Here is a 27,150-nt window from a genome sequence, read left to right as displayed (position 1 = left end):
AGATAGTGAAGAGTCCTGGATGACATCTAGCCTCACGAACTGGAAGGATAGTGTTGCACTTTGTAGTAATAAGGAAGATAGGCCAGGGGGGAGGGTTTAGAGGAAAAGATAATGAATTTGGTAGAAAACAGGAAATGAGAATTGGGGTTGAAACAATGATCTACAGAGGTTCAGAATCACTGGGATATGCAAGGTATGGTCAGCCGTCAGAATGTTCATCAGTGAATATACAATATATGCAAGCTTTATCTTTCTTTAGAATAGCTGACTGCCATGTCTCAGTGTCATTGGTTAATAGCAACTACAACCATGAACACCACAGCAATTCTCTGTTGTCCAGAATTTTGATAACCCAAACTCTCTACTTTATGCTATATTTTGGCATAGCCAGATTTTAAACAGCAAATAAGAACAGGCTATATTACTTGGGAAAATCTAGATTTTTAAATTTTCCCATTAACTTTGAAAAGTTCCTTGAAACCAGAACAAAGGAGGCCACAATTCCAAATTACCATAAGCAGTTCTTTTTTTTTGGTAAATGTTTGACTGTTTCAAAATATCTAAAAAGACCGGGATGTAATGTTTGGAATGTTAGGGAAATGTTGCAGTCAAGTTATTTGAAAATCTGCATACTAATAACACCTCCAACAGAACTGTGCAAAGAGAGGTGAATAAATATATCTTGTTGCTAAATTCTATAGTGAAAACTTATTGGAGTTGTTCAAATTTTTTTCTAAGATGTTTTTGGTTTTAATGAATTAAACACATCACCTCAGGACAGCATAAGCTGTCCTGACTTTTTTTTGGACTTTGCTACTGAAGACAAAATCGTTCAACTCCTCAACATTTACTTACTGGTGCCTAGTTTGTGTCTTGGTCTTCATTTATGTACTAAGAAGGATATCCAAAAATGATATGACATAGTTCTGGTCTCTTAGCTAGGGGAGATCTACCACAAGATGATCACAAAATAATATAAGACAATACTTATTCAAGAGCTAAATTTTGTAGATGCTGTGTAGTTGAATTTTTAGAGAGAGGTGAGACTACTATAAATTAAAGAAATCTGCAAAGATTTAAAAGAAAAAGCAAGCCGTAAAAACTGATTTTTTGATAGATAATGGGGAAAATATTCCAAATGCATGTATTGGGGAAACAGCATAAAGAAAGCATGGCATATGCTGAGACAGTGAAGAGACCAGTTGGGTTATGTGGAAGGGGGCACTATTATAGAGATCCTTGAAAGTCAGGGTGAGGAATTTAGATTTTATCCTACAAAATGCATTCCACGAGCAAAGTACAAACTAAAGATGATTAAATGAAACCAATATACAAGATGAATTGTTGGAGAGGATACTATAAGAAAAGATACCAGCTAAAAGGCTACAGCAGTAGCCTAGAAGTGACTAGTCTAAGACTGTAGCAGTAAGAATGTAGAGTAAGGACAAATCAAAGAGATATCTTGATATAAGAAGCCCTTAATAAGGAATAGTTCCTATTAGAAACTATTTTTAAAAGGACTTCCAAAGATGGAGAGGAATGGAACAGGAAAGCATTCATTAAGCACTTGCAACATACTATATGCTGTGTTAACTGCTAAGGATACTAGAAAACTGAGACAGATCCTGTTCTCAAGGAACTCAGGGGGTGTGGGTTTCCTGAGTTAAATATGGACCGGGGGTGGAAGCTGAAGGTGAAGTTCAGCATCAAGCTAAGGGTGGCTGTCCAAAGGCTTAGTGGGAATTGGGAAATGAAGGTTGGAAAGGATCCACTAGGATACCAGAAAAATGGTATTATTAGTGAGAGTTTTGGTAACAGAAATGAAGAGGCTGAGCTCAGGGTTTGGTTTTTAGATGGATGGGTAGGGATAAGGAATTTGGTTTTAGACAATGGCAGTAGTAAATCCAAAGAGAGATGTCTGTAGGAAGCTGAAAACCCAGAAATGTTGTGTTGGAGAGGAAAATGTGGAAATGGGAGTCATTTCCTTTCTAGTTATATTTGAAGCCAAAAGAATAGACTATAGCTCTGAGGGATAGAACAGATAGAAAAAAGAGGAGAGGGCTTAGCATTCAGCTTTTGAGAACTCAACACCATTAAGGATGAGAGGAAGATGTATGCCCTTCTACATGAGATCCTTCCTAATCCCCACAGTTGTTACTAACTCTCTACCTCTTGAAAATAATTTATATAAAATTTGCATCTGTTTACCTCTAAACATGTCAGATATCACCACTAGTGATAGGCAACTATCATGACACTGCTACCTAGTCTCCCAACTTTCTTATATGACATTTTGGAGCCCTTAGAAATGCAATTCCACTTCCTTTTAGCAGTGTTATTTGTAGCCTAGTGAATCATGAGAATTACAGAATTTTACTTGGAAGAGATCTCAGTAGTATCTAGTCCATTTCACATCTGAAAAGGAATTCTCTCTATGCCATGCCTAATAAGCCATTACTCAACCTAAGCTTGAAGACCTTTAATATTGGAGAAGCCTCTGTCTCTTGAGGCAAATCATCCCAGTGTTGAATAGCTCTGTTAGCAAGTTTTTCCTGACATCAAGTTTAACGTTATGGCTCTGCTCTGAGTTTGGCTTTATGGAGAAAAAGAATAAGCTTAATCTCTTTCCGACAAGGCAAAGATTATGGAAGGAACTTTATGAGAGGAAGGGAAATGATGATCAATCTTGTCTAGCAACAAGAATGGGATGTGGTTTGATTGAAAGCAGTTTATGTGGTTTCAGGCAGGTGCTTTAGTGTTTCTCTTCCTCCCATGTGCACCACATACATATAGATAGAAGGCTTCTCTTGAAAAGACTGCAAGACTAATTAGAAGTCTGTTTACTTTCCTGCACCCACCCCCTTTTTCTTTGCTCGGACTTGATAGATTCATCAGTTTCACGTTAAGGCAGATCCTGATGGGCTTAGAAAGGTATAGATTATCATCCTTCAAAATCTTTATGGAAATAATTGTGAGCTTTATACATCTACAATTTTTTCTAAGGATTCTATTTTCCTTATATAACAGTCATTTTAGATAGTTGGGCATGTCTGTTACTGAGTAAAGGCATCCATAGTCTATGGGCTGAAGTCTCATAGAATTTTCTTTGCTTTTTTCCATTGAATTATTTTTTGAGCAAAACTGTGTTGTTAGTAAATCCTGTGGTGTTCAGTTTTGTAAGCTCACTATGATTTAGGTGAAAAAGTAGAAGAAATTTTTGCATTTTAACAGATGCACCAGAATTAACAGTTGGAGAAAATTGGAGGAGTCGGAGGATTGGTCCTCTTCTTTCAGCAGGCATAACAACATGGCTCTCCCGACTGCTGAAAGTGAGATTTTTCCAACTATAAGATCACAGCTCTAAAGAGGAAAAGACCTCAGGTCATACAGTCATACTTTTCAGATCAGGAAAGTAAGGCTTGGGAAGGTTAAGTGACTTGCTGAAGACCACACAAGGAGTAAGCATTTGAGGCATCATCTGATTTGTGGTCCTTTTGACTTTGGTGCCAATACTCACTCCACTGGTCAGTCTTCTCTCACTAGTAAACAGTTCTGGTTCACTGTCAATGAATGATTTGAAAAAGTCTTTCCTACGTTCTCATTATTCCATTAATATATTAATAGCCTCTTTAGCACTTCTAACCTAACACACCAGACAATCACACCTGCCTTCCATTGACATCTACTTTATCTTATTGATTTTAATTTGTGTTATTTTTATTATTGTTTTTTGTGAAATGAAATGGTTTAATGAAGAGTAAAAAAACTCTAAGAGAATGATATTTGGACAGCACCAAAAGTGAAGGAGATAAGAAACTCACTTAGCTATACCTTTTCCCTACTTTGCTCAATTAAAGTACCCTGAGTAAGAGTTTCTGTGTTGTAGAATTCCTATTGAGAAAATGAGAATCCTTAAAAAATAGTACATGTATATTTTTATATATGTGTGTGATTCTCAAGCCTGCTCCATCTACTGATGTATTAAGTTTGTTAAAAAGTTTATTTCTGCTGTTAAGAAGGAAATTTTAACTAAATTATTTTTGCTATGAATGAAGCATTTACAAAAGTATGTTTGTAAAAAGGAGCTTATGGGAAAATGTGCAAAGGTCTGGGTTTTTAGATCTTTTGTAAATTTTGTCAATTAGGTTCATGAAGATTTTGTGACATATTGTAAACTCTTCTTAAAAGAAGATATTTTTGTATGAAGAATTGATTTTGTAAAATCTTTTGTATGATTTTTGAAAGACGTACCTACCAGATTTTTATTTGTAAGCTAATTTTTTATAATTAATAAAAATTTTATGGGAAGTGGAAGATGAGACAGGATAAGAGAGACCAAGAATTTTATGGCTCCAGGAAGCTCTGTGATATTTTAAGATAAAATGTCTCCTGGCCCCATCCCCCTTTCCTTTTGAAGTCCAGTCATTACAGAAGGACTTCTCAAAATCTAATCTGAACTGGAGATGCTCAAAGAAGAGATTTTAACTCTTTTCTCTTGTCAAAGGAGAGGAGTGGCGCTAGCCCTACCCAGACCCCCCTAGATTTGAAGAGTCTAAAATGATCACACATGTGGTGTGGCCCCTCACTTTGCTAAAGTTGTAGTAAAGTGTAAACTGCTTGTATGTGGAGTTCCTAAACAAGGAATTTGTTTCGGTGATAAGCAATATCTAGTGATTGATTTTTAGGAAAAATTTAAGATGTGTGTCCTGGAACAATTTTTGATTAGTGAACCCTGCCATCTAATGTACAAGCCTCTGGGATCATACTCAGAGAGGAATGTGACTGTTAGAGGTAGAAGTTTGCCTCAGGGGACAATCCTTTCCTCAGCCTGTGATGGGATCTTTCTGACCCAGTTTCCCCATTGTGTTCCTTTGGAAAGGAAAGTTTTCCCACTTGACTATTTCTGAGTCTGGTTACAAAGAGGAGATGATATCTAATTAGGTCCTCATTTTTCATCTTCATGGCATGTTTCTATAATCAAAACAGATAGTTTAAGATGTAAGCTCAATGCAAGTAGTGAAATCTTGCTCTTTTCAATTATTTGGGTAAATGAGCACTCTGGTATGGTCTTGTGAAAGATAAAATCCATGAAACAGAACATTCCTTCTGAATGTTATAGGAATAATACAGTAAAGGAAAGGAAAGCAAAGTGTAAATGTGATGTTGAATCATAGTTCCAAAGAACAAGACTAGGATTTAGAATTGACTGTAATTGTATGGAATTGTTGAGGTTAGGGATGCTTGGGACCCAAAAACATTGACGCACTGAGTCTTGTTCAAATGAATTGGCCCCAAGCCTTCTTTCAGCTAAAGAAGGTCAAAGTTTGTTATCTCATCTACAGAGGGACTGAGGAAGGAGTCCTTGCTTGATCCCAGGTGATCTGGAGGTTCCAGAGATGGTCTTGATGGGAATGACCAGTAATTTGGATTGATAGGGCATAGTGATGGAGAAGCTCATGGGCCTCAGGAGAGCCAGTTCATGTGGGGAAATCCTAGAAGTTTTCAAGGTGAAGTTTTCCAGGGCCCTTTTAGACAAATAGGACTAAAACTCCTTGGGGGTAATGGACAAAGGTCCCAACTTGGAATAAGGTCTTTACATGTTACAAAGACCAATTGGGTAAATACAATTGACTGAATCAAGGTACTGACCCTAAATCAGAGACATCTTTAGTTTGGGGGAAAGAATTGCAGTCCAAGTTTCATAGAGGCAGGTAACTTCTGGTAATATTTGACACTGCGGGAAAAGTTAAATGTTTCTGTTTTGATTTGGATTCATTTCATGAACGTAGGTTGAAGTTAATATTTGAACTTACCGTATGTGTAGCTCATTCTCTTAGACTGAGCAGGGTTAGAAAGGTATAGAGAAACTTGGGAAACAGATGTAAATCTATTAGAGCAATAACTTATGATTGTTATTTAATCAGAAACTAGAACATATATAGAAAGGCATGCAAGCTACTTAAGACTTGCTTCAAATGATGTTCCTTAGCCAATGTGAAATTATAATCATGTCTGAAACTCTTATTGGAACTTGCTATTTTAAGATTTTTTGGTGCTATTAACTGACTGTTCTTCTGAGTCTAACTCCAGGTGTGGATAGCAAGAGAGATTGTCTGCTCACTGATCCCTGATGTCAGTGAGGCTGTGAGATTCTGGTATGAACTGCAAAGGGGTGATCTCATGGGAAGGTAGGGAAAGTGACTGTTCAGCCTGAACTGAGGTAGGATTCTCCCGATCCAATTTCCCCGCTGACAACCTGGTAAACTTTAAGCCTGGGCTGAATGCCAGTTGATAATCTACTCCTGGCTGGAATTGACATGCAGTTAGGGAGATGTTTTTTCCCTGAAATGTACCTGCTCTTAGTGGCGATTTCCTATAATTAAACATTTTTTAAGCTTAATACCAGATCTATTAAACAATATATCATTGGTAGGGGAGCATCTATGATTAAGTCAAAAAATAAGCTATTCGTTTCAGGATTTTAGACCAACAACAATAAGTTAGGGTCCTTTAATTCTTAGTAATGGTAAGGAGACAAACAGCTTAAGGGCTTCTGAGGTTATTATATATAGTTATTATTTTGTCTCAGTTGGTAAATGTTAAAAGAAAAATATTTTAAATGCTTTAAAAGAAATATCACTCACCAAAAGTTGGAATTGTTTTACGATGTGATATGTACTGTGTTAAAATGATTATTTATTGTATTTATGTAAGTACTGGAGCCTGTTATTGACTCCTTATTCTCCTGATAGGGAAAATGAATAGTAAATTACTGTAAAATGCAAAAAACTAATGTGAATTTATTAAACATGACAATTGGCCAAAGTTTCAATTTTGATTTTGTAAGAGTGATAGGAATATCAGACTAAAATTCCATCAAGATCAGTTTTGTAGGAGAGTGAACATCTGGACTTCTACAAGAAGATAAATGGAAGAAGATGCAGAGATGCTGTGCTGAAGATGACTTGAATGAATGTCCAGACCAGAAAACTGCATCAGATGATGTTCCTCCCTAGACTGCTGTATCAGATGGAACCTCTAAATGGACAGTTCATTGATCTACCTTTTTATTTTGAATCTCTGTACTGGCACTTATGAAAGTGAACTGTCCCCTTGTAATTTGTCAATGCATTGATCAACTTTGGTCCCCACCCATATTCACGAGAGATAGATGAAGGGAAGATTTCATAGGAGAAATAATGTGAGGAGGTATTGATTGGATTTAGGTGTGGAAACAGAAATTTTAATAAGGAAAAAAAAGGGGAGATTTTGTGGGAAACAGGGAAATTCAGAAAACAGTATAAGGAGCTACATTTTTCTGAACATATTGTAATTGTACTGTAACCTTACTCTGGTCATTCAGGGGGAATGGACATAAAGATTAATAAAAGCTCTCCTGATTTCACAACAAGTATTGTTCTTTGTTTAAGGTGAGTGTGTTTCTTACTGCTGGGGGCTTCTTAGACAGGTTCACTTCTAACACTAGGGATTCATGACCTCAGAAGAGGCATGGTAATATGGAAGTAGCCCTGACTTTGAGGGCAGAAGACTTAGGAATAATCCTGCTTTTCATGCTAACAACTTGGGTGACCTTGGAGAAGTCACTTCACTATTTAATCTCACATCAAATTTTTCAATTCTACAATGAATGGATTGGACTACATCGACTCAGAATTCCCTGCTAACTCTCCATCTATGATACTTTGGTCAGTGGAGATAGTCAATCCACCAATCCATACTTTAGTGGACCATTTTCAAAAGTTACATTCAGAGGAAAACCACCCTCTAGTGACAGCCACACTAGTGATGGACTTTTCTCCTCTTGGCTGGGATGGTCACCAGGTGACTAAGTTATTGTTCACTGTTAGACCTGTAACTTTCTAGTGTTATAGAATCTTCTAGAGTTTTGGCCCTATACATCCAACATCAACTCTGCTACAACACAACACATCAATCGGTTGAGGATCTATGATTTTGTTGGTAAACTCCCAATGCAGGTAAGAACTCAACTATAACTCAGCAGTTAATCTGAGAGTTGCCTGAAGTTCTTATACATCATGGGACTTGCCTATGACCATACAGTTTTTAAAATGTTATAAGCAGAACTCAGACCCATATTTTTCAGACTACAAACCCATCTGTCTGTCCACTATAATGCACTGCAGTGGAGGTATTCTAAAAATAGACAATATCCACTATGTACCAGGCACTGTGTTAAATATTGAGGATACAAGAAAAATGCAGAAATAGGCATTGCCTTCAACAAGTTTTTGTTCTAATGGAGGATGCCCCATACACCTAAATCAGCATACAAATCATTCAGTTAATACACAGTAAATGGAAGGTAGCCTTAAAAGGAAAAGATACTAAGCTGGGGGAAGGAGGAACTCTAAGAACCCTCCCTCACTCAAAACAGTCAAGTGTAAGTCATGTCATTATTTCTCTGATGGCATGGTCTTCTTTGGCAATGAAAAATGAGCACACACACACACACACACACACACACACACACACACACACACACACAAACACATGCCCCTATAGGACAAGACGACATGGGATTTGGAAGTGGAGAGCAAGGTAAGATGGAATTGGCTCACTATTGGGCCAAGATACTGAAAGGAGGAAAGTGAAATAAGAGAAGGAGTGAAGACTTAAAGCATGCATAGGTGGACTAACCCCACTGATCAAAGTATCATAAATGAAGACGCATTAGGAAATTCTGAGCCCATGTAGTCCAACCCATTCATTGCAGAGATAAAGAATGTGATGAGAGAACAGATGGTTAAGTGACTTGCCCAAGATCACACAAGTTGTTATCATTAAGGGAAGGATTGATCTCAGGTCCTCAGTCCACAAAGCCAGGAATCCTCCCATGTTACCACGCTGGTTTTGAAGTCATGAATCCTCAATGTATGGCAGTACAAGCACACATCTGCACATCGAGAGTTGTGAGCAACATAACCATGTTCATTGTACACCAAATTCACAAACATGAGCTAGACAATACAAAGCAAGATCATCTGTGAAGAAATCTGAAAAGCACAAAATAATATGGTTTGGGAGGGACATTTTACAGAACTTCTTCCACACTCTAAATCTAGAGTTGAGGGTGTGGGTGGAGATATCAGTGAGAGGGTTGCACATGAATGTCTACAATGTAGCCCCTATTATATAATGACATACAAGAGACTCTACAAGGCTGTCTTATCTCTGAAATTTAAGGCTTATTTTAATGAAGAGGTGGGAATTTTTCTTTCCTTCAAAAAGATTCCAGTAAAAACATGATAGTATTGAGTCCAAGAGGTGAAACAAGCTGGCTGATTTACCACATCAACTTTGTGTTGTGTTAGCGGGGAAGAAAGCATAGTTGGTAAGGTGGTGGAATACTGGTGAATCCAACATTATTGGTCTTAATGCTAATTTCATTTGGATCCCCAACTGATTTGAGGGTGAAATTCTGTAGAATGGTGGTAAGAAACAAAAACAACTCCATCCGTGCCAAGGCCTCTCCAGCACAAGACCGTTTTCCTAGAAAGAAACAAAATTGTACTTAGCAATCTTCATGGAATATCACATTCAGCCAAAGTGAAACAGACATATTGGACCAGGACAATAGTGTGGAAATGAATAAAAGAGAAATAGATAAGCAGAAATGGTGAGAACTATTATTATGAACTATTATTATGATATGTCAGTGTATATTATACATAATATATAAATATATGTGCGTATGTGTATAGTGACATTAATGTTCACTAGGGGCAGGAAGGAATTCCTTCTTCACACCATTCTTCCCACAGTAAGCTCTTCTGTAGTGGATCTTGCAATGCAGTCAGACTTCCACTTAAATAAAGGGGAAAGTGAGCCAGCCAAGAGGCTAAGCTCATCTATTGAAGGGTCTGAGAAGAAGTCAATCCATGGCAATACTAGGAAAGACAATGTGTCACATGCCACAGCTAGAGGTGCATTCTCAGAAGAACTGCCAAGAGGGGGCTCAGCCAGAGAAGAGTAGGGGGGAGGAAAACAAGAGGCTCCTTTTAGACTAAGAGGTAGAGATGGGAAGGGTTTCTTTTTACCAATAGAAAAAGGCGTGAAGTGGTCACTTTTCTTGAATCTCCCATTCTTATCCAGGAAGTGCTGGGGGTCAAACTGGTCAGGGTTGGGAAACTCTTTGCTGTCATACAAGACTGGGGTGAGCAGGGGGTAGACTGTTGTTCCCTAGAAGGGAGAAATTCCAGGGAAGAGTCAGTTATCTTCATGAATATCCTTTGTATACCAGTCCCAAGGATCTTCAATGACTCACTACTGTCTCTAGTACAAATTGCATGTTTCTTTGTGCGTGGTATCAACTGAGAGGTCAACCCATTGAGAATCTGCATAGGCCCCAGCCTAGTTTTCTAGGTCGATGTACCCATTTTTGTCTCCAACATGCCATCCTTGGAGGTACAGGTAAACTGCTCCAACTGCTGTTCCCCATCCACAAGGCTCCCTCAATGGCCTTCAAGCCTCTATAATGGCCATGTCCCATGCCTTGAAGGTACTCTGTGCTCACTTCAGTCTTTTAGAATCCCTTGAATTCTTCAAGGATTGCCTTGGGTATGCTCTCCTACAAGAAACCTTGGCTAAGGCCCTGAGCTCTTTGTGCTCTCTCTCTCCCCTCAGTTCTTAACTCTATACTTCATGTCTATACCTGCTATCTATGTGACTCTGGGAAGGATATGTGAATGGCCAGTGTCCTAGGCAATGCTTAAATCCTCTAGGGCCAGGCTAGGCTTCCTCGAGAGAAAGTTTCTTCAGCAGGAAGCCAATCTGCCAATCAAGTCAGATTTTGGGTCTGAAAGAAAGAAATAACACTTGGGGCTGAATTTTCTGGTTCCAAATTATGTTCCCTCCAGGAAAAGCCAAAATTCTCAATGGTCAAAAACCCTTCTATTCCTGCCTTGTGTCAGTAGCAATTGACCCAACAATTGTCATAGAGTAGGTTCTTCTTACTGAAGCCTTGATGATTTCAATTGAAGAATGCACTCAAGGGAGTATATTGAGTGTGAAATTAGGTGGGATGCTCCCTTCTTCTTTCTTTGAACGAGAATAGTTCTGATGAACCATTGCTAGGAAACTATCATCTAATTCAATTTAATTTATTTAATATTTATTTCACAGCACCAAAAAGCAGTATTTTAGAATCTGAAGACCTAGGTTCTAGTCTCATCTCCAGTACAAATTATCTTAGGAAAGTCATTTGACCTGACACTCAGTGTCTCCATCTAAACAATGGAACAGATAATAGCATTTACACAACCCACTTCACTGCCTAGTAAGAGTAAAGACATAAAAAAATTTCTTTTGAGGCACTTAACTCTGTAATTTTCTTATACATTTTCTTTCCAAAATATTACTGTGGTAAAGGAGAAGGAGGGAGAACAGACATAAGTACACACCTTTCTCTCATTCTCAATTCAGCATTGCATCCAAGTTAGCTGTATGCTATAACAAAAGACTGCCTCAAGGAGAACTTTGAGTGAGATCATCACAGTGGAACTCTGATTTCTACTGTCAATAATGACATCATTTGACCAAATAATATTTCAGATCCCATTCCCCCATGACTACTGACCTTGGGGAGGACATATTGTTGGAAATGGATGTCCCGGGTCACTGCATGAGGCAGGTTGAGAGGTAAGAGGTTAATGAATCTTTGCACCTCATGCACCACAGCATCCACATAGGGCATATCTTGTCTGTCTTTTATGGAAGGAACTCGATTATGTCCAATAACACTATCAATTTCCTCATGAATTTTTGCTGCAGAGACAAAAAATACAAATAACCACTGAGCCTCCCATTCTCCTGGGACGGTGCAATTGAACCTGTGTGGATGATCTGCCTGATGATATGACCTAAGATGATTGTCAGATTGGCTTAACGTCCTCCTTCTACTTGGTCAAAGGTACAAAGGCTTTTGCAGTAATTATAGGATAATCTTCCATGGCTGAGTGGATAGGAGTCAGGTAGAGCTGGGTTTCTATTTCTCTTTAGACACTGTGTAAATTCAGGCAAGTCATTTAATCTGTCTAAGCCTCCTTTGCCTCATCTGAAAAATGAGAATCATAAATTATCTGTCTTCTAAGGTTCCCTATACTTCTAAATCTATTATCCTATGATTGTGAAATGGAGATATTATCTGCACCTCCCTTTGAGGGCCTGAAATGAAATAATATGGCAAATGATTTGCAAAATGTAAATTCTTTACATTGAGGCCACTCATTAGTGCCTAAGAAAGTAGATGCCTTCATTTGAATTTGATGACATCATCATCTTGATTTAAACCATTCACCAGGTATGTGTCTCAGTTCCTGTCTCAGTATCCTAAGTTGCTTAGGCATAGGGTCTTACCATTATAAATGACCTGTTTTCACCTGTTTTCGCCATATTTGCACAGGAGTCCTATTTCTAATGGACTAAACAAATGGTCACCCAATATTTGCTTTAGAACTTCCAGTACGTTAGAACTGACTACCTCCAGGACAAATGAATTGGTTTTGGGAGAACTTTAATAGTTGGCAAGTATTACCTTACATGAAGTCTCCTTTTGTCCATTTTCACCTTTTATCCATGTTCCTTAGTTCTGCTTCCTTACATCCAGCAGAACCTTCCCTGGCAGAATATAAGCTATTTGAGGAAAGAGGGTCTTTCATTTGTGTCTTTGTGTCCTAAGCAAAGAACTAAGGGTGCACAGTGAGAGAGTAATTAGTCTTTGTTATAATGAATTGAATTCCCAATGACAGGCCTTGTCCAAGTGTTCTGTTTTCTTAAATAACTTACTGTCTGACCTGCTACTTATCTGTGTGGAGAGTCATGCAAATGCAAAAGGTAGGAAAGTGAGGTCAGATGCTGAGCAAGTCAGAGGGCTGGAAAAGCAACTCTGGTATATAAGCATGGCAGTTCTTGTACTTTACCTTGGACCTCAGGATGTTTCAGAATGAGCAGCAGGCCATATCTTAGAGTGCTGCTGGTTGTCTCTGTTCCTGCAATAAATAAATCTGCACCTGTCATTATTAGATTCTCCATGTCAAATTCAGACTGGGGATTGTCTTTCTCCTAATAGAGAGGTACAAAATAGATGAAGTAATGAGAGACGGCAGGGAAAGCCATTAGTAATCATGTGAAATACACAAATTTTGTTCTAGGAGCCCTCCCCTTCTTCATTTCCCTATCTTAAGAGACTTTCCAATGCCCTTAGGTTTCCACTGCCTAACCATCAGCTTGTCCTTTCCAGGCAACCTTCTTCCCAACCAGAAATATGATATAATGGACAGAGCACTAGGCTTTGAAACTGAAAGATCTGGATTAAACTTTATCCTCAGTGTAACAGAAGAAAAGTAAGATGTTTTGCTATTTTTCTGGATGGAATTTTAGCCAATCAGATATGGAAGTGGACTCTAATCAATCATATATGTGCATGTGAGCCCTAGTCAATCAGATGCTGAGTAGCACTGTATATAAAAAGAGCTGGTATTGGGAAAGCAGACGTTGAAGAGAGCCAACATTGAAGGGATGAGACAGCATTGAGAAAAGGAGACCTCTGAGGGTGGAGACTCTGATGGTAGAAACTTGCTGAAGGAACCTCCAAACTTGGAAAGCAAATAGAGCCATAGGGCAGAAACCTGCCTGTGGTAAGGAAGCTTAGTTTAAGCCTGTTTTGAGAGCTGCTAAAGTGAACTGATCTGTTATCACAGAGCCTCTGGACTTCAGAGGTGAGTTGAGATGATGATGCTGGTGCTATGTGTCAGTATTGTTGTTGCCCTCTTGAGCTTTGTTTTCCCAGAGGCAGAAACTGGAAGAACTTGGAGAGAAACAGTTCCCATGAGCTGACACATGAACCTGAAGCAGAGAACTGCCTATGTGCGAATCCAAGTGAGAGTCAAGAGAGGTTAGTTCACAGAGGAAGAGCCATGGGTTGAAGGTTAACCTTGAGTTAAGATGAAAGAGGACTTTGCTTGAACACTTGGCATTGATTGGGGAGATTGTTCTTACTGTGACCTAAGAGTGGACGGTGTGGTGTTTTCTGCTACCCCTTAAGGATGCATCACGCTAAGGAATATCCTAACCTGGTACCCCCCGATTTTGGGGATGCAATGATATTTGTCGTGTACTTTAATGTTCTTACTGTGACCTAGGGATAGATGGTGTGGTATTTTCTGCTACTCCTTAAAGGTATGTTGTGTTAGGGAAGATCCTGGCCTGGGATGCCCTGATTATGTAAACAAGTATTTTGGGGAATGCTACTGAATGCAATAATATATTCTATGTGCCATATGACATACAGAGTGTTATGAAATATATTTATATGAACATATATATATACTGAATGATATATTTTACTTAAGGATGTTGCTATGAATATTATGCTTTACTTTATCGAACAATGTTTAGTTTATTGCTGAATAGGGAGTTCATTATATTATGCAATTAGACCCTTGAAATCATTCACAGCAGCAGTCCTCAGGTGTGCTGCTGTGACTGGTGATATACTCAGTTAAGGGGTATATGTCCATGGGAAAGTCCCTTAATTTCTTTGGGTCTCAGTTTCCTGATATGCAACATGAGAGATTTGGATTCCTTCCAGCTCTCAGTTGTCTATGATACATATGCTATGGTGAGGACCTGATCAAGTAAGTCACTTAATAATCTGCTAAGAGACCTCTCATGCTTACACTTTCACCACAACATAAGACAGCATTTTAGTTTAAAAAAAAACAGTAATAAGGAGGAACATCAGTTTTTCACAGTAGGGAATTGAGAGAAAAATTGGAGGATGTGACAATACAGAATTTCAAATTTTGTAGGGAAAATGAAATTCACCCAGTCAATCTGTAACTTATCAAAAATTGCCTTTTCAAAATCTCTCTTAAGTGTTCATCTGGACTCAGCTTGAAGACCCACAGATGAATTTATTACTTAAAGAAGAAGTTCATTCTAATCTTGGACATTGTCCCCTCATGTGAAAATGAAATGAATCTCTGTAATTTCAAACTTCTGCTATGAGTTCTGTCTTCCGGGAGTGAGGAAGGAAAAGGATTCTCATCCTTTTTGTGTGAAAGCCCTTAAATTAGGTGTTGCCGAGGTCCCTTCCAACTCACAAATTCCATGAAATTCTGTGAACTATGCAAGTATCTAGGATCTGGAAGAATCTTAGAGATCACTTGGCTCAACATATTCATTTTGCAGAAAAGGAAATTGAGGCCTAAAGAGGTGAAACAATAATATTAAAATCAAAACAAATTGGGTTATATTCCTAAATAAGTAATCCTGCAAATATGAGCTTAATCTCAAACAAAATAAGATGAATTTATAATCATCAATATTGTAAAAATGAACAATTTTGAAAGATTCATGAGCTCATATCAATTCAATTATTAATCATGAGCACTGAGGTCTAATGATGAAGAATGCTACTGGTCTTCTGAGAGAGCTGATGGACTAGTATGCAGAATGGGACACATATTTTTGGACATGGTCAATGTAGAAATGTATTTTTATTGGTTATGCTTATTTTTAACAAGGTTTTGTTTATTTTTTCTTCACTGGGTGGGAGAAATAAGTATTTGATTAAAAAAAGATGGACTTATAGAAAAAAGGGTGGATTTCACCTAAAAAGAAATCCAGACAATGGGTTTTTTCTGGCCCAGAGTTACACAGTTAGGAAGTATCTGAATTTAGCTTTGGACTCAAGTGTATTTGACTCCAAGTCCATCTCTGCATCCCATTGCTCCTGTTTAGAGCTTACTTTGTGTGTATTTGTTTCCACATTATCTCCACCATTAGATTGTAAGCTCTTTCAGGGTAGGTGCTTTCTTTTGCCTCTTTTGTGTTTTTTGTACTTAGCAGAGTTCCTGGCACATAGTAGGTATTTGGCAAATGTTTATTAATTGATTCATATTATCATTCTCCAATATGATATCCTCCTCCAAACAGAAAAGGCCAGATCACCAGCTCATCACCCAGTAAAGTGGAATTCTTCCAGCACCATTTCCCTTACAATGCTACATAAGCTCACATTCAGACCAAACAAATCACAGCAAACCAATAGCATCCTTGGAGATATGGGTACCTTGAGACTCTCTCTAATGTTCCTTCCTATGTTTTGAAGAGAGTGGTCTTTAAGAATTCTTGAAATATCAACCTTCCTCAACAAGTAAGGTGATTACCCCATGCATCCTACCTGCTGCATTTTGGACAGGTAGCAGTCAATATAGTCTTGAGGACTGGAGGGATCCAGTATCTTTTGATGCTCCTTCACTCTTTCCAAAATGAAACTTTTAATTTCCTCTAAAATTCTAAAAAGTCTTTTATGTTCTCCAGGGAGGTACGCTCTGAATGCTGGTAGAAAGTTGTAGAGCTACATCCACACACCCCAAACCCAAACAAACATATGTGAGTTTACTGTCATGAAGAAACTACTTTAAAATCTCTAATTATTACTTTATTGTATTTTATTCAAATGCATTGCATTTTTTTATATTTAATTGAGTTTTCATTGACAAATTGTATTATCTCTCATCTTCACTGCACACTGAGAAAAAATAAAAACAAAAAATTGAACCAATTATACATAGTGAAGTAAAATAAATCCATACCTCAGCAGTAGCCAGAAATGTATGACATACTCTACATTTTGAATCCATTGCCCTCTTTGTCATGAGGTGGATAGTATTTATCACCACTCACTGTCCTTGCCAAGACTATGGAAGCTTGGTCTGTCAATGATGCTTAAATTCACCACATAAGCAAAAGGGCTTAGAGACATTAGAGATTCATATTTATTGCTAAGATTACTATATTTCTGTTTTAGGAAGATAAGGTGGCCTGTTATTCAGTAAAGAATGTTTAAGTGGAAAGGTCACTGGACTTGGAGCCAAGAGAGTTGGGTCAGGCTGCGTACCCTGTAACATATTGGATCACCTCGGGAAAATCATCTCACTTCTCCATACCTCAGTTTCCTCATCTCTGAGGTAATAGTAACAATATTAGCTAGTATTTATATAGCACTGTGTGAGTGTCCAAAGTGCTTTACATTTATTACTACATTTGAGTCTAACAACTTTAATAGTTAGGTGTTTATTATTGTCCCCGTTTTACAGATAAAGAAACTAAGTGTGAGAGAGGTAAAGTGACTTTCCAAGGGTCATACAACTGTTAAGTGCCTGAAGTATATCTCAAACTCATTCTTTCTAATTCCAATTCTAGCCCTCTATTCATTAAATTCCTTTCTGTCTCTAAATCCTCTGATTTTGTGATCCCTCAATTCAAGGATCATTAAAGGAATAGCTTTCTTGGGCATTTGGGAGTAGTGAGCTCCTCTGCACAAATCTGAGTTTTATGACTCCTCTCAAATCTAACCCTAATTTGTCCAGTGTTGTACTTCCTACTGAGGAGACCAGATGAAAAAATATTATGTCCTCATTCAAAAGAAACTGATATTTGAATTAAAGGGAGATCTAGTTATCTTATAATAATTAACAGAATAACTAACAGAAAGAAAAGAAGACAAAGATACAGCAATGTATCCAATTAATTCAATTCAATTCACATTTCACAATTCAATTCACAATTCAAATCAATTCAATTCACAAATAATTGCATCAAGCATTTATTAGTACTCACTACAAACCAACTCTGGCACTACGCTATGGTAATATAGACAACAATAGAACAGTCATCATCCTCAAAAAACTTATATTCTATCAGAGAAAAGTTGAGCTAGAGTATGTGTCCCAGATTATAATGGAACAGAATGTGAGCCAAGGAAAAGAAAGCTTATTTTTTGGCTGGGTGAGGATCCTTAGTTCTGGCTTCAATGAATAAGAGCTTTGATTCTGTGAAATAGACACATGTCCATTCATTGTAGAGGCCAGACTATAGCACCCCCAAGTCAGTATAAGCTATTGGTCTAAGTGACTTGTTCTCTGTATTTTCACCTGAATGGTGTGGGCAGGCTCTTTGTTGATAAACTCTTTTAGTTGGTCACATCAAGCATTATCCTGCTTGGGATATCCTAAGCCCCAATAAGACATTTCTCCCTATAACTTAAAAGTTTATGACCTAAAACTAGTTCGGAAGTCTACTAAGGATAGAATACCTACCTAATATCTTATCCCAGGACCAAAGACATTGCATGATGTTATTGTCCTTGAGTGCATGGTATATGCATGGTATATGCATGGTATATGAATGTGTGTGTGTTTGTTCTCATTGGTGTTATTTGAGATGAGAGCCTATGTGGTACACGAATCCTATTTCTGAAACTCAGCAAACAACCATAGAGTAAGAAGAGAATTATGGGCTTACCTGTGTCCATGGTTTGTTAAACAGACGAAAGTTTTCATTTAACAAGTTCATCAGATATAGAAATTTCTCATCATTGTATTTGAATCGATCACGGAAAAGGATAGAGCAGATCACATTGCAAGGAGCACAGCCAAGGATGAAGGTGGGATCAGTAGGTTGGCCTAATGTGGAGAAAAGTTACCAAATGGGGGGGAAAGCAACTTTAATAGAAGTGTTTCCAATCACGTGGGATCTGGGCATCTCTTGTCCATATAATTGGATATAGTGTTTTGTTCCTTTAAGACTAATGAATATTGTTCTCCTGGTCAATTTCTTTAACTACTTATAGGGAGACTAAATAAACTTATAATACCTAAGTACAAGAAAAAAACAAGGGAGTTCTCTGGCCAAACAGAGTTATTATCTGATCTGTGGATCAAGCAGAGGCTTTTAAAATGATTCCCAAACCAAATAGTATGTACGACTTGCAGTGGGTGAGTAGTTGGATCCCACACCCCCAGGAGGAAAGAAATGAAAACCAACCCTTTGTTTTCTTTAACTCTTCCACCAAACACTGGGCTTCTTCTTGAACTCTCTCTTCAATGGTTCTCTTCCCCATCCCAAAGTTCCTTAGGGTCATGAGAGAAAATCTGCGGATTTGTTTCCACCTCTCTCCATGACTGAAAACAATTCCTAGACAAGAGAGAAGAAGAGAACATTGCTCATTCTAACACTGAAAGTGTGGGGAGAGCATCGTTGTATATGATGGCTGTGAACTTTCTGGCTTAGTTTATTGATCAAGTTTAATTTTATAGAATTTAACCCAAAGTGCAGTGGCAGCATGGTGGTTACCAGGTACCTACACATGAAGATCTTGTGGTAGGTGAGGGAAATAGAAGAATAAAAATGAAGCCAGTGACTATATTCCAGAAAGGCACACTCCACTGGGTATACTCTGCCATACATTTTGCTTTTCTGTAACTCTTTTAAGCAAATGAAAGTTACCTTGTCCTCTGGCTAGATCTTCAAATATCGGTATGTCTCCTCTGTCCATAAAAACATCTCCTTGATCAATCAGAGCTTCCTTCATAATGTTATATCCATGTAGCACCACAATACGCTGGGTTCCAATATAAATAGTATAGATGGGGCCATATTTTTCAGCCAGCTGTGAAAAAAATGTTAAGAAACAGGGTGAATTTCACTGTGAAATCTTAAAAAGATGGAATTTATCCCCACAACTGCTTCGTAATATGTCATATGCATGTGTGCATGTATGCACCTATATATGCATGAGACCATATCTTGTTAATGAATTCTGAGTACACAAAAGCATAAGCTGAGGAACAAGAAGGTAGTATTCTCATTTCTTTTTATTTGCTGCTGGGGAATCCCTGCATTATATGTCACAGTGTTTTTCTCAGGTAGTTTCCCCGTGTGCCCTATTGGTACCTATATGTGTAAAAAGTCTCACGGTCAATGCTGGGTAGATGGCCCATACAAAATGCAGAGAGGATTGCCATCTCCTAAAAAAAATTTATTTACTCTCATTACTTGTCCTCTCATTTCTTAAATGTTTGCAATGATTCTTCAGTCAACACTGCTCAGCTCCAACTGATCACTCCAAAATTACTAATCGTTTCTGACTTGCCAGACGTGATGATATTACATCAATCCACATTCTTCTATATCTCTTTAGAGCATTGGACACTGACTACCTTCTTCTTCAATCTACTGTCTTCTCTCTGGGTTTCTCATATCACTCTGTGTCTCTCTGTCTCCATGTTTCTCCATGTGTGTGTATCTCTTTGTCTCTCTTTTCCTCTTACCTGTAATTATTGCTCCTTATTAGCCTCCTTTGCTCAATCATAGTCTATATTGAACTGAGAGTTATCCCCATGTTTCTGTCCTGAGCCATCTTCTGTTTCTGTACTCTCACTTGGTAACATCATTATCAATATGGAGGTAACTCCCAGATCTATACATGTTGCCTTATTATCTCACTTGAATATCCACAGTTATACCTGGATATTATACTCAGTAAGTATAAAATAGAATTCACTATCCTTATCCTAAAAAGCCACTCTCTTCCAAATTTTCTGATTCCTGGTTAAGATACCACTATATAAGCTCACGTCTGACCATTTCACTCTCCTGATCAGCAAACTTCAAGAGTTATCTATAACATCTGGGACCTACTGTAAACTTCTTTGGAATTTAAAGCCCCTCACAACTTGCCTGGAATATCTCCAATGTTGTTATTCTTCTTCACGTATCACATAGTTTAGACTAATTGCCCTTTTTGCTGTTTCTCCGATAACACTCTATCTCCCATCATCTTTTTTCCACGAACTTTTACAAACGTTGTGCCCTGGATGTACCCCTTCATTGCCTCTGATCTTAAAATTCCTACTTTCCATCAAAACTTAACTCAAGTGCCACTTAATACACAAAGACTTTTCTGACCCCACCCCCAGCTTCTAGTGACTTTCCCTCTAAATACTATGTTACATTTATATTCAACATATTTTATGTTACTTTGCAAATTCTCACTTTTTCCCATTCCCCAATCTATATTCCCACTTGAAGCTGTGGGTTATACTTTTCTTCGTATGTGTACATTTTACTTGTAACCATAGAATGAAAGCTCTTTGAGAGCAAAAGTTATTTCTTTTGCATATTTGCATTATCAAGACCTTGAATGGGGCCAGACCTGTAATAGGTACCTAATTAATGCTTTTGGATTGATTGAAAAATTCGATTAAATATTCAGCAAAGTAGCAAAAGCTCTGAAGAAAGATTTCTCTAGGAAGACTTTGGGGAAAGAAGTAGATGAAAATGTATCACCAAGACACATTGTGCTGCAATATTTCCAAGTACTTCAATGAAAATGCTGCTGTAACTTGGCTCATTGATAAAAGAGGGATATGGAAAGGTAGGAGAGAATTGGTTTCAATATTTTATATTATTTTACATATAGTGATGGAACATGAGAAAGGACTCAGAAATATTGGCCTGAGAAATTGTGGTGGATTGAGTAGAGCCAGAAATGTGTCCTTTATATAATAGCCCCCTCGGTATATCAAGCATTAACATTTTGTGGGTGTTTTGGGAGCAAAGAAGTATTGGAAACAAGGCACTTTTTAGGTCAAGAGTTCAGACTATTCGTAGCTATATAATATATGTTCCAAATCATTAATAATTAGAGACATGCAGATTAAAATATTTCTGAGATTCTCCATCAGATTGGCTAAGTTGACCAAAAAAAGGATAATGCACATAATGGAAGGGCTCTGGACAGGGAAAATGGATATTAATGTACTACTGATGGAGTTTTAAACTTCTCCAACATTTCTGGAAAGAAATTTGGAACTCTGTTCCAAAATTTATTCAATCATTCATGCCATTTGCTCAAGCAATAACACTACTCCAAAGAGCACAAAGAAAGAGAAAAAGGAGATATATTTATATGTACACACACACACACACACACACACAGAGACTGTGTATGTGTATGTAGAGGTATATGTATATGTGTGCATGTATATTATATACACATATTTAGGTATAGATGTGTCAGAATATGTACATATACACACACAAATATTTACAGCAGCTCTTTTTATGGTGGCAAAGAATAAGAAAATAAGGGAGTACCTATCATCTACAAACCAGGGCTATAAACCCACTTATTTATTGTAGTATTTATGTATATCCCTTTTTTTACAATTACATAATATTATAATGTCTACAATTATGCCTTGCATTATACCATCTTTTTCAAATAATTGCTGTATTTGAAAAAATATTTCATGTCACGAGGTCTTTTTAATAAGTGTGTGCACATGTGCCTTTTGTCTCTTTCAAATATGAAATCCTTGAAGGCAGGGATCATTTTACTTTTCTCTTTGTATCCTAAGGACCTAGAACAGGTCCTGGAATGTGGTACATGTTCAATGATAACCTTTTTATTGATTGCTTAAGGTTTAAGTTCTGTAATATTCTGCCTAGGTTAAAAGGACCTACAGACAATAAAGACTTCATTACAGGCTATCTGTTTGTCAAAGACAAGTCTAGCCAAGATCAGTACTTACCAGTTGTAAAACTCCTCTACCATTTCATTAGGTACTTCTCTTTGATATAGGTCACTGTCAAAGCTATCAGACCCCTAAACCCATTTTTCACTTAAATGCTGTGGGTTTTACTGAACAATTTTAAGTAGTGAGGTGATTTGGGAGAAAACTTACTCTATCTCATTGCAGGAATAACTGTATATTAATGTGTTGGAATTTTACTGTATTACAAAGAATGAATAAAGGATATATAATATATAATCTAATATATAATATATAATGAATATATGATCTCAGAGAAACAAGAGAAAATTTGTGTGAACTGATGTAGAATCAAGTCAGAAAATCAAGAACAACTTATTTAATAAAAACAACACTGTAAAAACAAATAACTGTCAATAACTTGAGAACTATGATCAACATAGGAAGAACATAGCATTCCAAGGGATTTATGATGAAACATGCTATCCACATCCTGAAAGTAAGGAGATAGATTCAGGCAGGGTTGGGGAACCTGAAGCCTCAAGGACATGTGAGGCCATCTGTTGACTAAACTCTTGTTTTACAGAATAAGTCCTTTTATTAAGGGTATTTGTTCTGTGAAGTTTGGATTCCGTAAAAGGATCACTCTTGAAGACCGACAGACAAACATATGGCTCAAGGGTGCAGGTTTCCCACACCTGGGCTAAGAATTCAGATGGAGACATTCTTCGAAAGTGAATACTGTGGGAATTGGTTTTCCTTGTCTGCACATTTGCTTCAGGGATTTGATTTTTGATGGAAAGTGGGAGCTTGAGTCAGAAGGAGGAACGATGGAATCCTTTTCATTGAAAAAAATGTGAATTTAAATAATTAAGTGGAATCAACTCTTCTCTTCCTATTCCCTTACTTCTCCTGAGCATCACCTCTCAATTACTCCTTTTTTTCTACATCATTTCCAGGGCTTGGATCATTCTCCTTGTCAGAGAAGACTGTAGTCAAATAATAAAGGCCTGGCTTTACCCCCTCTCTGTTTTTGTAATTATTGCTCCATGCACCGCAAGCAAGTGTCCTTTCCTATAGTCAATCCTACTTTTTCCCAAAAGAAATGTTTTAATAAATCAGTCCCCTTTGTTGTTCTCGATGTCACTACACAGCTTCAGGTCGTTCTGAGCTTAGCACTCATAATGTATTTTTTATACAACAATGCTGTGTTCTTAGACCCATTCTCTGCTACTTAGCCTTCTTTCCAGTGTCTATAGGTGTCTTTTAAAATTAGTTTAAACCCGAGCCTTTTGATCTTCTATATCTCTGTTAGAGAAGGACATGAAGTTAACCAGGCATTGTCTGTTCATGATGAAGGCATGATGGCTCTTTGTAATCACTATATCCCTTTCCTGATGTTCACTAATATATCTTTTTGATTGATCTATTCTCAAAATTGGCAAGGAATTGACATGAAACTGATTTGTGTTAAGATTCTGCTTCTTTCTCTTCTCAGAATTTGTCTTGGGAAGGATTTGAGGCTAATGACTCTATAAGGTTTTAAGAAACAAAAAGACAAAATAAAAATGCACCTTCCCCACAAAATGAAAAGAAGAGTAGAGAGGAACACGAGGCTAATGACTCTATAAGACTTCAATCTCTCCACAGTTGGCTCCAACCTAATTGTCTAGAATTTATTTTGTATTACCCCTTACCCCTTGCCCCAAACTTTACATTCTTGCCAAACTCCCCTGGTGGCCATATTATTTCCCAACTCCTACCTTTGCCCAGATTGTCACATAAGTCTACTTTCTTCTAATAAGGATCTGCTACTTCCTTCAAGGTCCAGATCAAGAGTTCTCTCCTATGAGAAACTTTTTTCAGGTCTTCCAGTTACTACTGTTTTCTCCTTCCTCTAATAGCCTTCTCCTTGCTTATCCATGAATTTGTTGCATCCTTCTAGTAGAACATAAGCTCCTGAATGACAGGAGCTATTTCCTTTCAAAGAGAGATTGTTTCATTCAGCATTTGTTTGACTGTATTTGGCACAGCAACAAGCATACAACTGAAGTTCTCCTTAATTGAATTACATGTTTTTATCTCTGTAGTCACAGAGCCTAGTGGTTCATTCCAAAAAGTCAATATCTGGTCCTGTTGCTGAATTTCTTCTGATGCTACCAACATTTTGACAAAACAATCAATTCATGCCTGACATCATTGTTAATGGAGATAACACACACAGAGTCCTTGACTCATCCCTTCCACAGTCTAGGACTCTAAATCACTATGAATCCAGATTCAATTATTCACTTGAAGTTTTTGTGTCTACCCCCACAACCTAAGGAGCTAGGATCCAAACTCCAAATCCAGTCCCTTTACCTGAGAGAATGATGCAGCAATGTTTTTCAAGTCCAATTGCAGAATGTTGCCAATAAAGGGAAGAGGAGTAGGACCTGGTGGGAGCTTCCCCTTTTTGAATCCTTGGATCCATATAGACAAGATCAGGAAAAAAACACAAGCCAGGAGGGCAGGAGTGGTGAGTCCCCAAGGATCCATTGCACTGAAAGATGATCCTACAGCTTTCAGAGATACCAGCTCAGATGGCAGACTTTTATCATCACTGGTAGAAAATAAGGGGTGGCAACGCCCAGCCAATAAACATAGAGTCCTTGTAGGCAAACAACATTTGTTTTCCAATAACTTTGATCAGTTCAGCAAATAAGGCTTAATCAAAGAAATCTCTACAGATTTGTTGCTTTGCAATCTGTCCTTTACCCTAAGCTGGCACTAAATTGCATAGGGAGACTGGGATTAGGGAAGGACGTTATCTAACTCAACTTATTAAGGGTCATGGACTGTTAACAATCAAGTTTCTGTTGGTTTATGGGTATGTGTTGAACTAAGGAGAAAGCAAATCTCCAGATTCAACCTGAGAGGAGGTGGTGGTAGATATCTGATTGTCAGATCCTGCATGCTTGACCTCATATTAAAGATGTCACATGCTATTTTCTTATTTCCTAAGCTACATTGAACTTAATTGACTTCTTTACCATGCTTCTTCTTTCTCCACTCCGAAGAACATTCTTCTTGAGACAGAAGATAGCAACAAATTATGCATTAGCATGCTTTGCCAAGGTGGAGCCAAGATGGCAGAGTAACAGCAAGGACTCAGCTGACCTCTCCTCAAAACCCCTGCAAATACCTTTAAAAATGACTCTAAACAAATTCTAGAGCAGCAAAACCCACCAAAGAATAGACTGAAACAAATTTCTAGCCCAAGACAACTTGGAAAGTCAGCAGGGAAGGTCCATTGCACCAGGGTGAGACAGGAGTGAAGTCCAGTGCAGAACACACCAGCCCAGTCCCAGCCCCAGCAAACCAGGATCAGACTTTGGAAATGATTGAATCAGTGGCAGCACTGGTAGAGGTTATTTCCAGAGCTCTCAAAACACAGACAGTAAGTAGGACAAGCAACTGATCAGTAGGAGATTACAGGGGCCTTTTTTCTAGCACTGGGACAGGACTCTCTTGCTTTGTCCATACTCAGATGTGGGTCATGGTCCTGGGTGTCAGTTCCAGGGTGATGAGGAGCACTAGTGTAGCAGAACTTGTGACCACTCAGTTACAAGATGGAAAAGAGTGCTTGCAATTGTTCACAGACCAGGGCACAGGCCAGGATAGTGGTAAACATCTCCCCTTAGATCACACCACCTTGAAATAACTGAAAACTTATAGGTTACTAGAAGTAGCTCTGAAAACAACTGCGAAAAATCCCTGAAGCTTGGAACAGTGTGCCCTCCACCCTGGAAGCAGAGCTCTACTTTAACAAAGAGTTAAAAGTCAACTAATAGGCAGAGGAAATGAGCAAAGAACAGAAAAAATTTCTGACTATAGAAAGATACTAAGGTGATGAGGAAGCTCAAAACACACACTCAAAAAAGACAACAAAGTCAAAGTTCTGACATTCAAAGCCTCCAAGAAAAATTTAAATGGGTCTCAGGCCATGGAAGAGCTCAAAAAAGGATGTGGAAAATCAAGTAAGAGAGGTAGAGGAAAAATTGAGAAGAGAAATGAGAATGATGCAAGAATATCATGAAAAACAAGCCATCAGCTTGGTAAATGAGATACAAGAAATATTGAAGGCCAAATGTTAAAAGAGGTCCAAAAAGCCAATGAGGAGAAGAATGAATTGAAAGCAAAATTAGCCAAATGAAAAGGACATCCAAAAACTCACTGAAGGATATAATTCCTTGAAACTTAGAATGGAGCAAATGGAAGCTAATGACTTTATGGGAAATCAAGAAATGATAAAACAAAACCTAAAGAATGAAAAAAGTAGAAGACCATGTGAAATATGTCATTGGAAAAAAACTGACCTGGAAAAAAGATCCAGGAGAGAGAAATTAAAAATTGTTCAACTACCTGAAAGCCATAATTTTTTTCAAAAAAAAGTCTCTTCTGTCAAGAAACTATCAAGAAAAACTGACCTGATAAGTAAGAACCAGAAGGGAAAATAGAAATTGAAAGAATTCACTGATGACCTCCTGAAAGAGATTCCAAAATAAAAACTTTCAGGAATATTGTAGCCAACTTCCAGAGCTCCCAGGAAAGGAGAAAATATTGCAAGCAGCCAGAAAGAAACAATCCAAGTATCACAGAGCCACACTTAGGATAACACAAGATTTAGCTGCTTCTATATTGAAGGATCAGAGGGCTTGGAATATGATATTACAAAGGGAAAGCAGGAGCTAGGATTAATTAATGCACTGCTAGTTGAGTTGTG

At 37.9% G+C, this 27,150-nt stretch overlaps 1 protein-coding gene across 2 annotated transcripts; it reads right to left on the bottom strand.

Annotated features, from left to right (window-relative positions):
- Positions 1–8,949: 8,949 nt before the first annotated feature.
- LOC140517372 (cytochrome P450 2C23-like) lies at positions 8,950–24,965 on the bottom strand. Of its 2 annotated transcripts, XM_072628567.1 has the most exons (9): positions 24,747–24,965; positions 19,336–19,498; positions 18,874–19,023; positions 18,352–18,512; positions 16,226–16,402; positions 12,960–13,101; positions 11,618–11,805; positions 10,080–10,221; positions 8,950–9,531 (listed from the first exon to the last, which is right to left on the bottom strand). In XM_072628567.1, exons 1-9 carry the CDS (start codon positions 24,921–24,923, stop codon positions 9,350–9,352), a joined length of 1,482 nt encoding a protein of 493 aa, XP_072484668.1. In that variant the 5' UTR covers positions 24,924–24,965; the 3' UTR covers positions 8,950–9,349. The 2 variants fall into 2 exon arrangements, with proteins under 2 accessions (XP_072484668.1, XP_072484669.1); XM_072628568.1 differs by lacking the exon at positions 16,226–16,402.
- Positions 24,966–27,150: the final 2,185 nt, after the last annotated feature.

The sequence above is a fragment of the Notamacropus eugenii genome, chromosome 1 (genome assembly GCF_028372415.1).
Source record: "Notamacropus eugenii isolate mMacEug1 chromosome 1, mMacEug1.pri_v2, whole genome shotgun sequence".
Taxonomy (NCBI): domain Eukaryota; kingdom Metazoa; phylum Chordata; class Mammalia; order Diprotodontia; family Macropodidae; genus Notamacropus; species Notamacropus eugenii.
This window is presented reverse-complemented; position numbering and strand designations above follow the sequence as displayed.

Bases quoted from the DNA above. Each gene is read 5' to 3' on its own strand.
- LOC140517372 (XM_072628567.1), bottom strand. From the start codon at position 24,923: ATGGATCCTTGGGGACTCACCACTCCTGCCCTCCTGGCTTGTGTTTTT. The intron at 19,499-24,746 runs GTAAAGGGACTG...TTTTTTTCACAG, and splicing joins TTGCTGCATCATTCTCTCAG to CTGGCTGAAAAATATGGCCC. The intron at 10,222-11,617 runs GTCAGTAGTCAT...TCTCCCTTCTAG, and splicing joins AACAATATGTCCTCCCCAAG to GGAACAACAGTCTACCCCCT.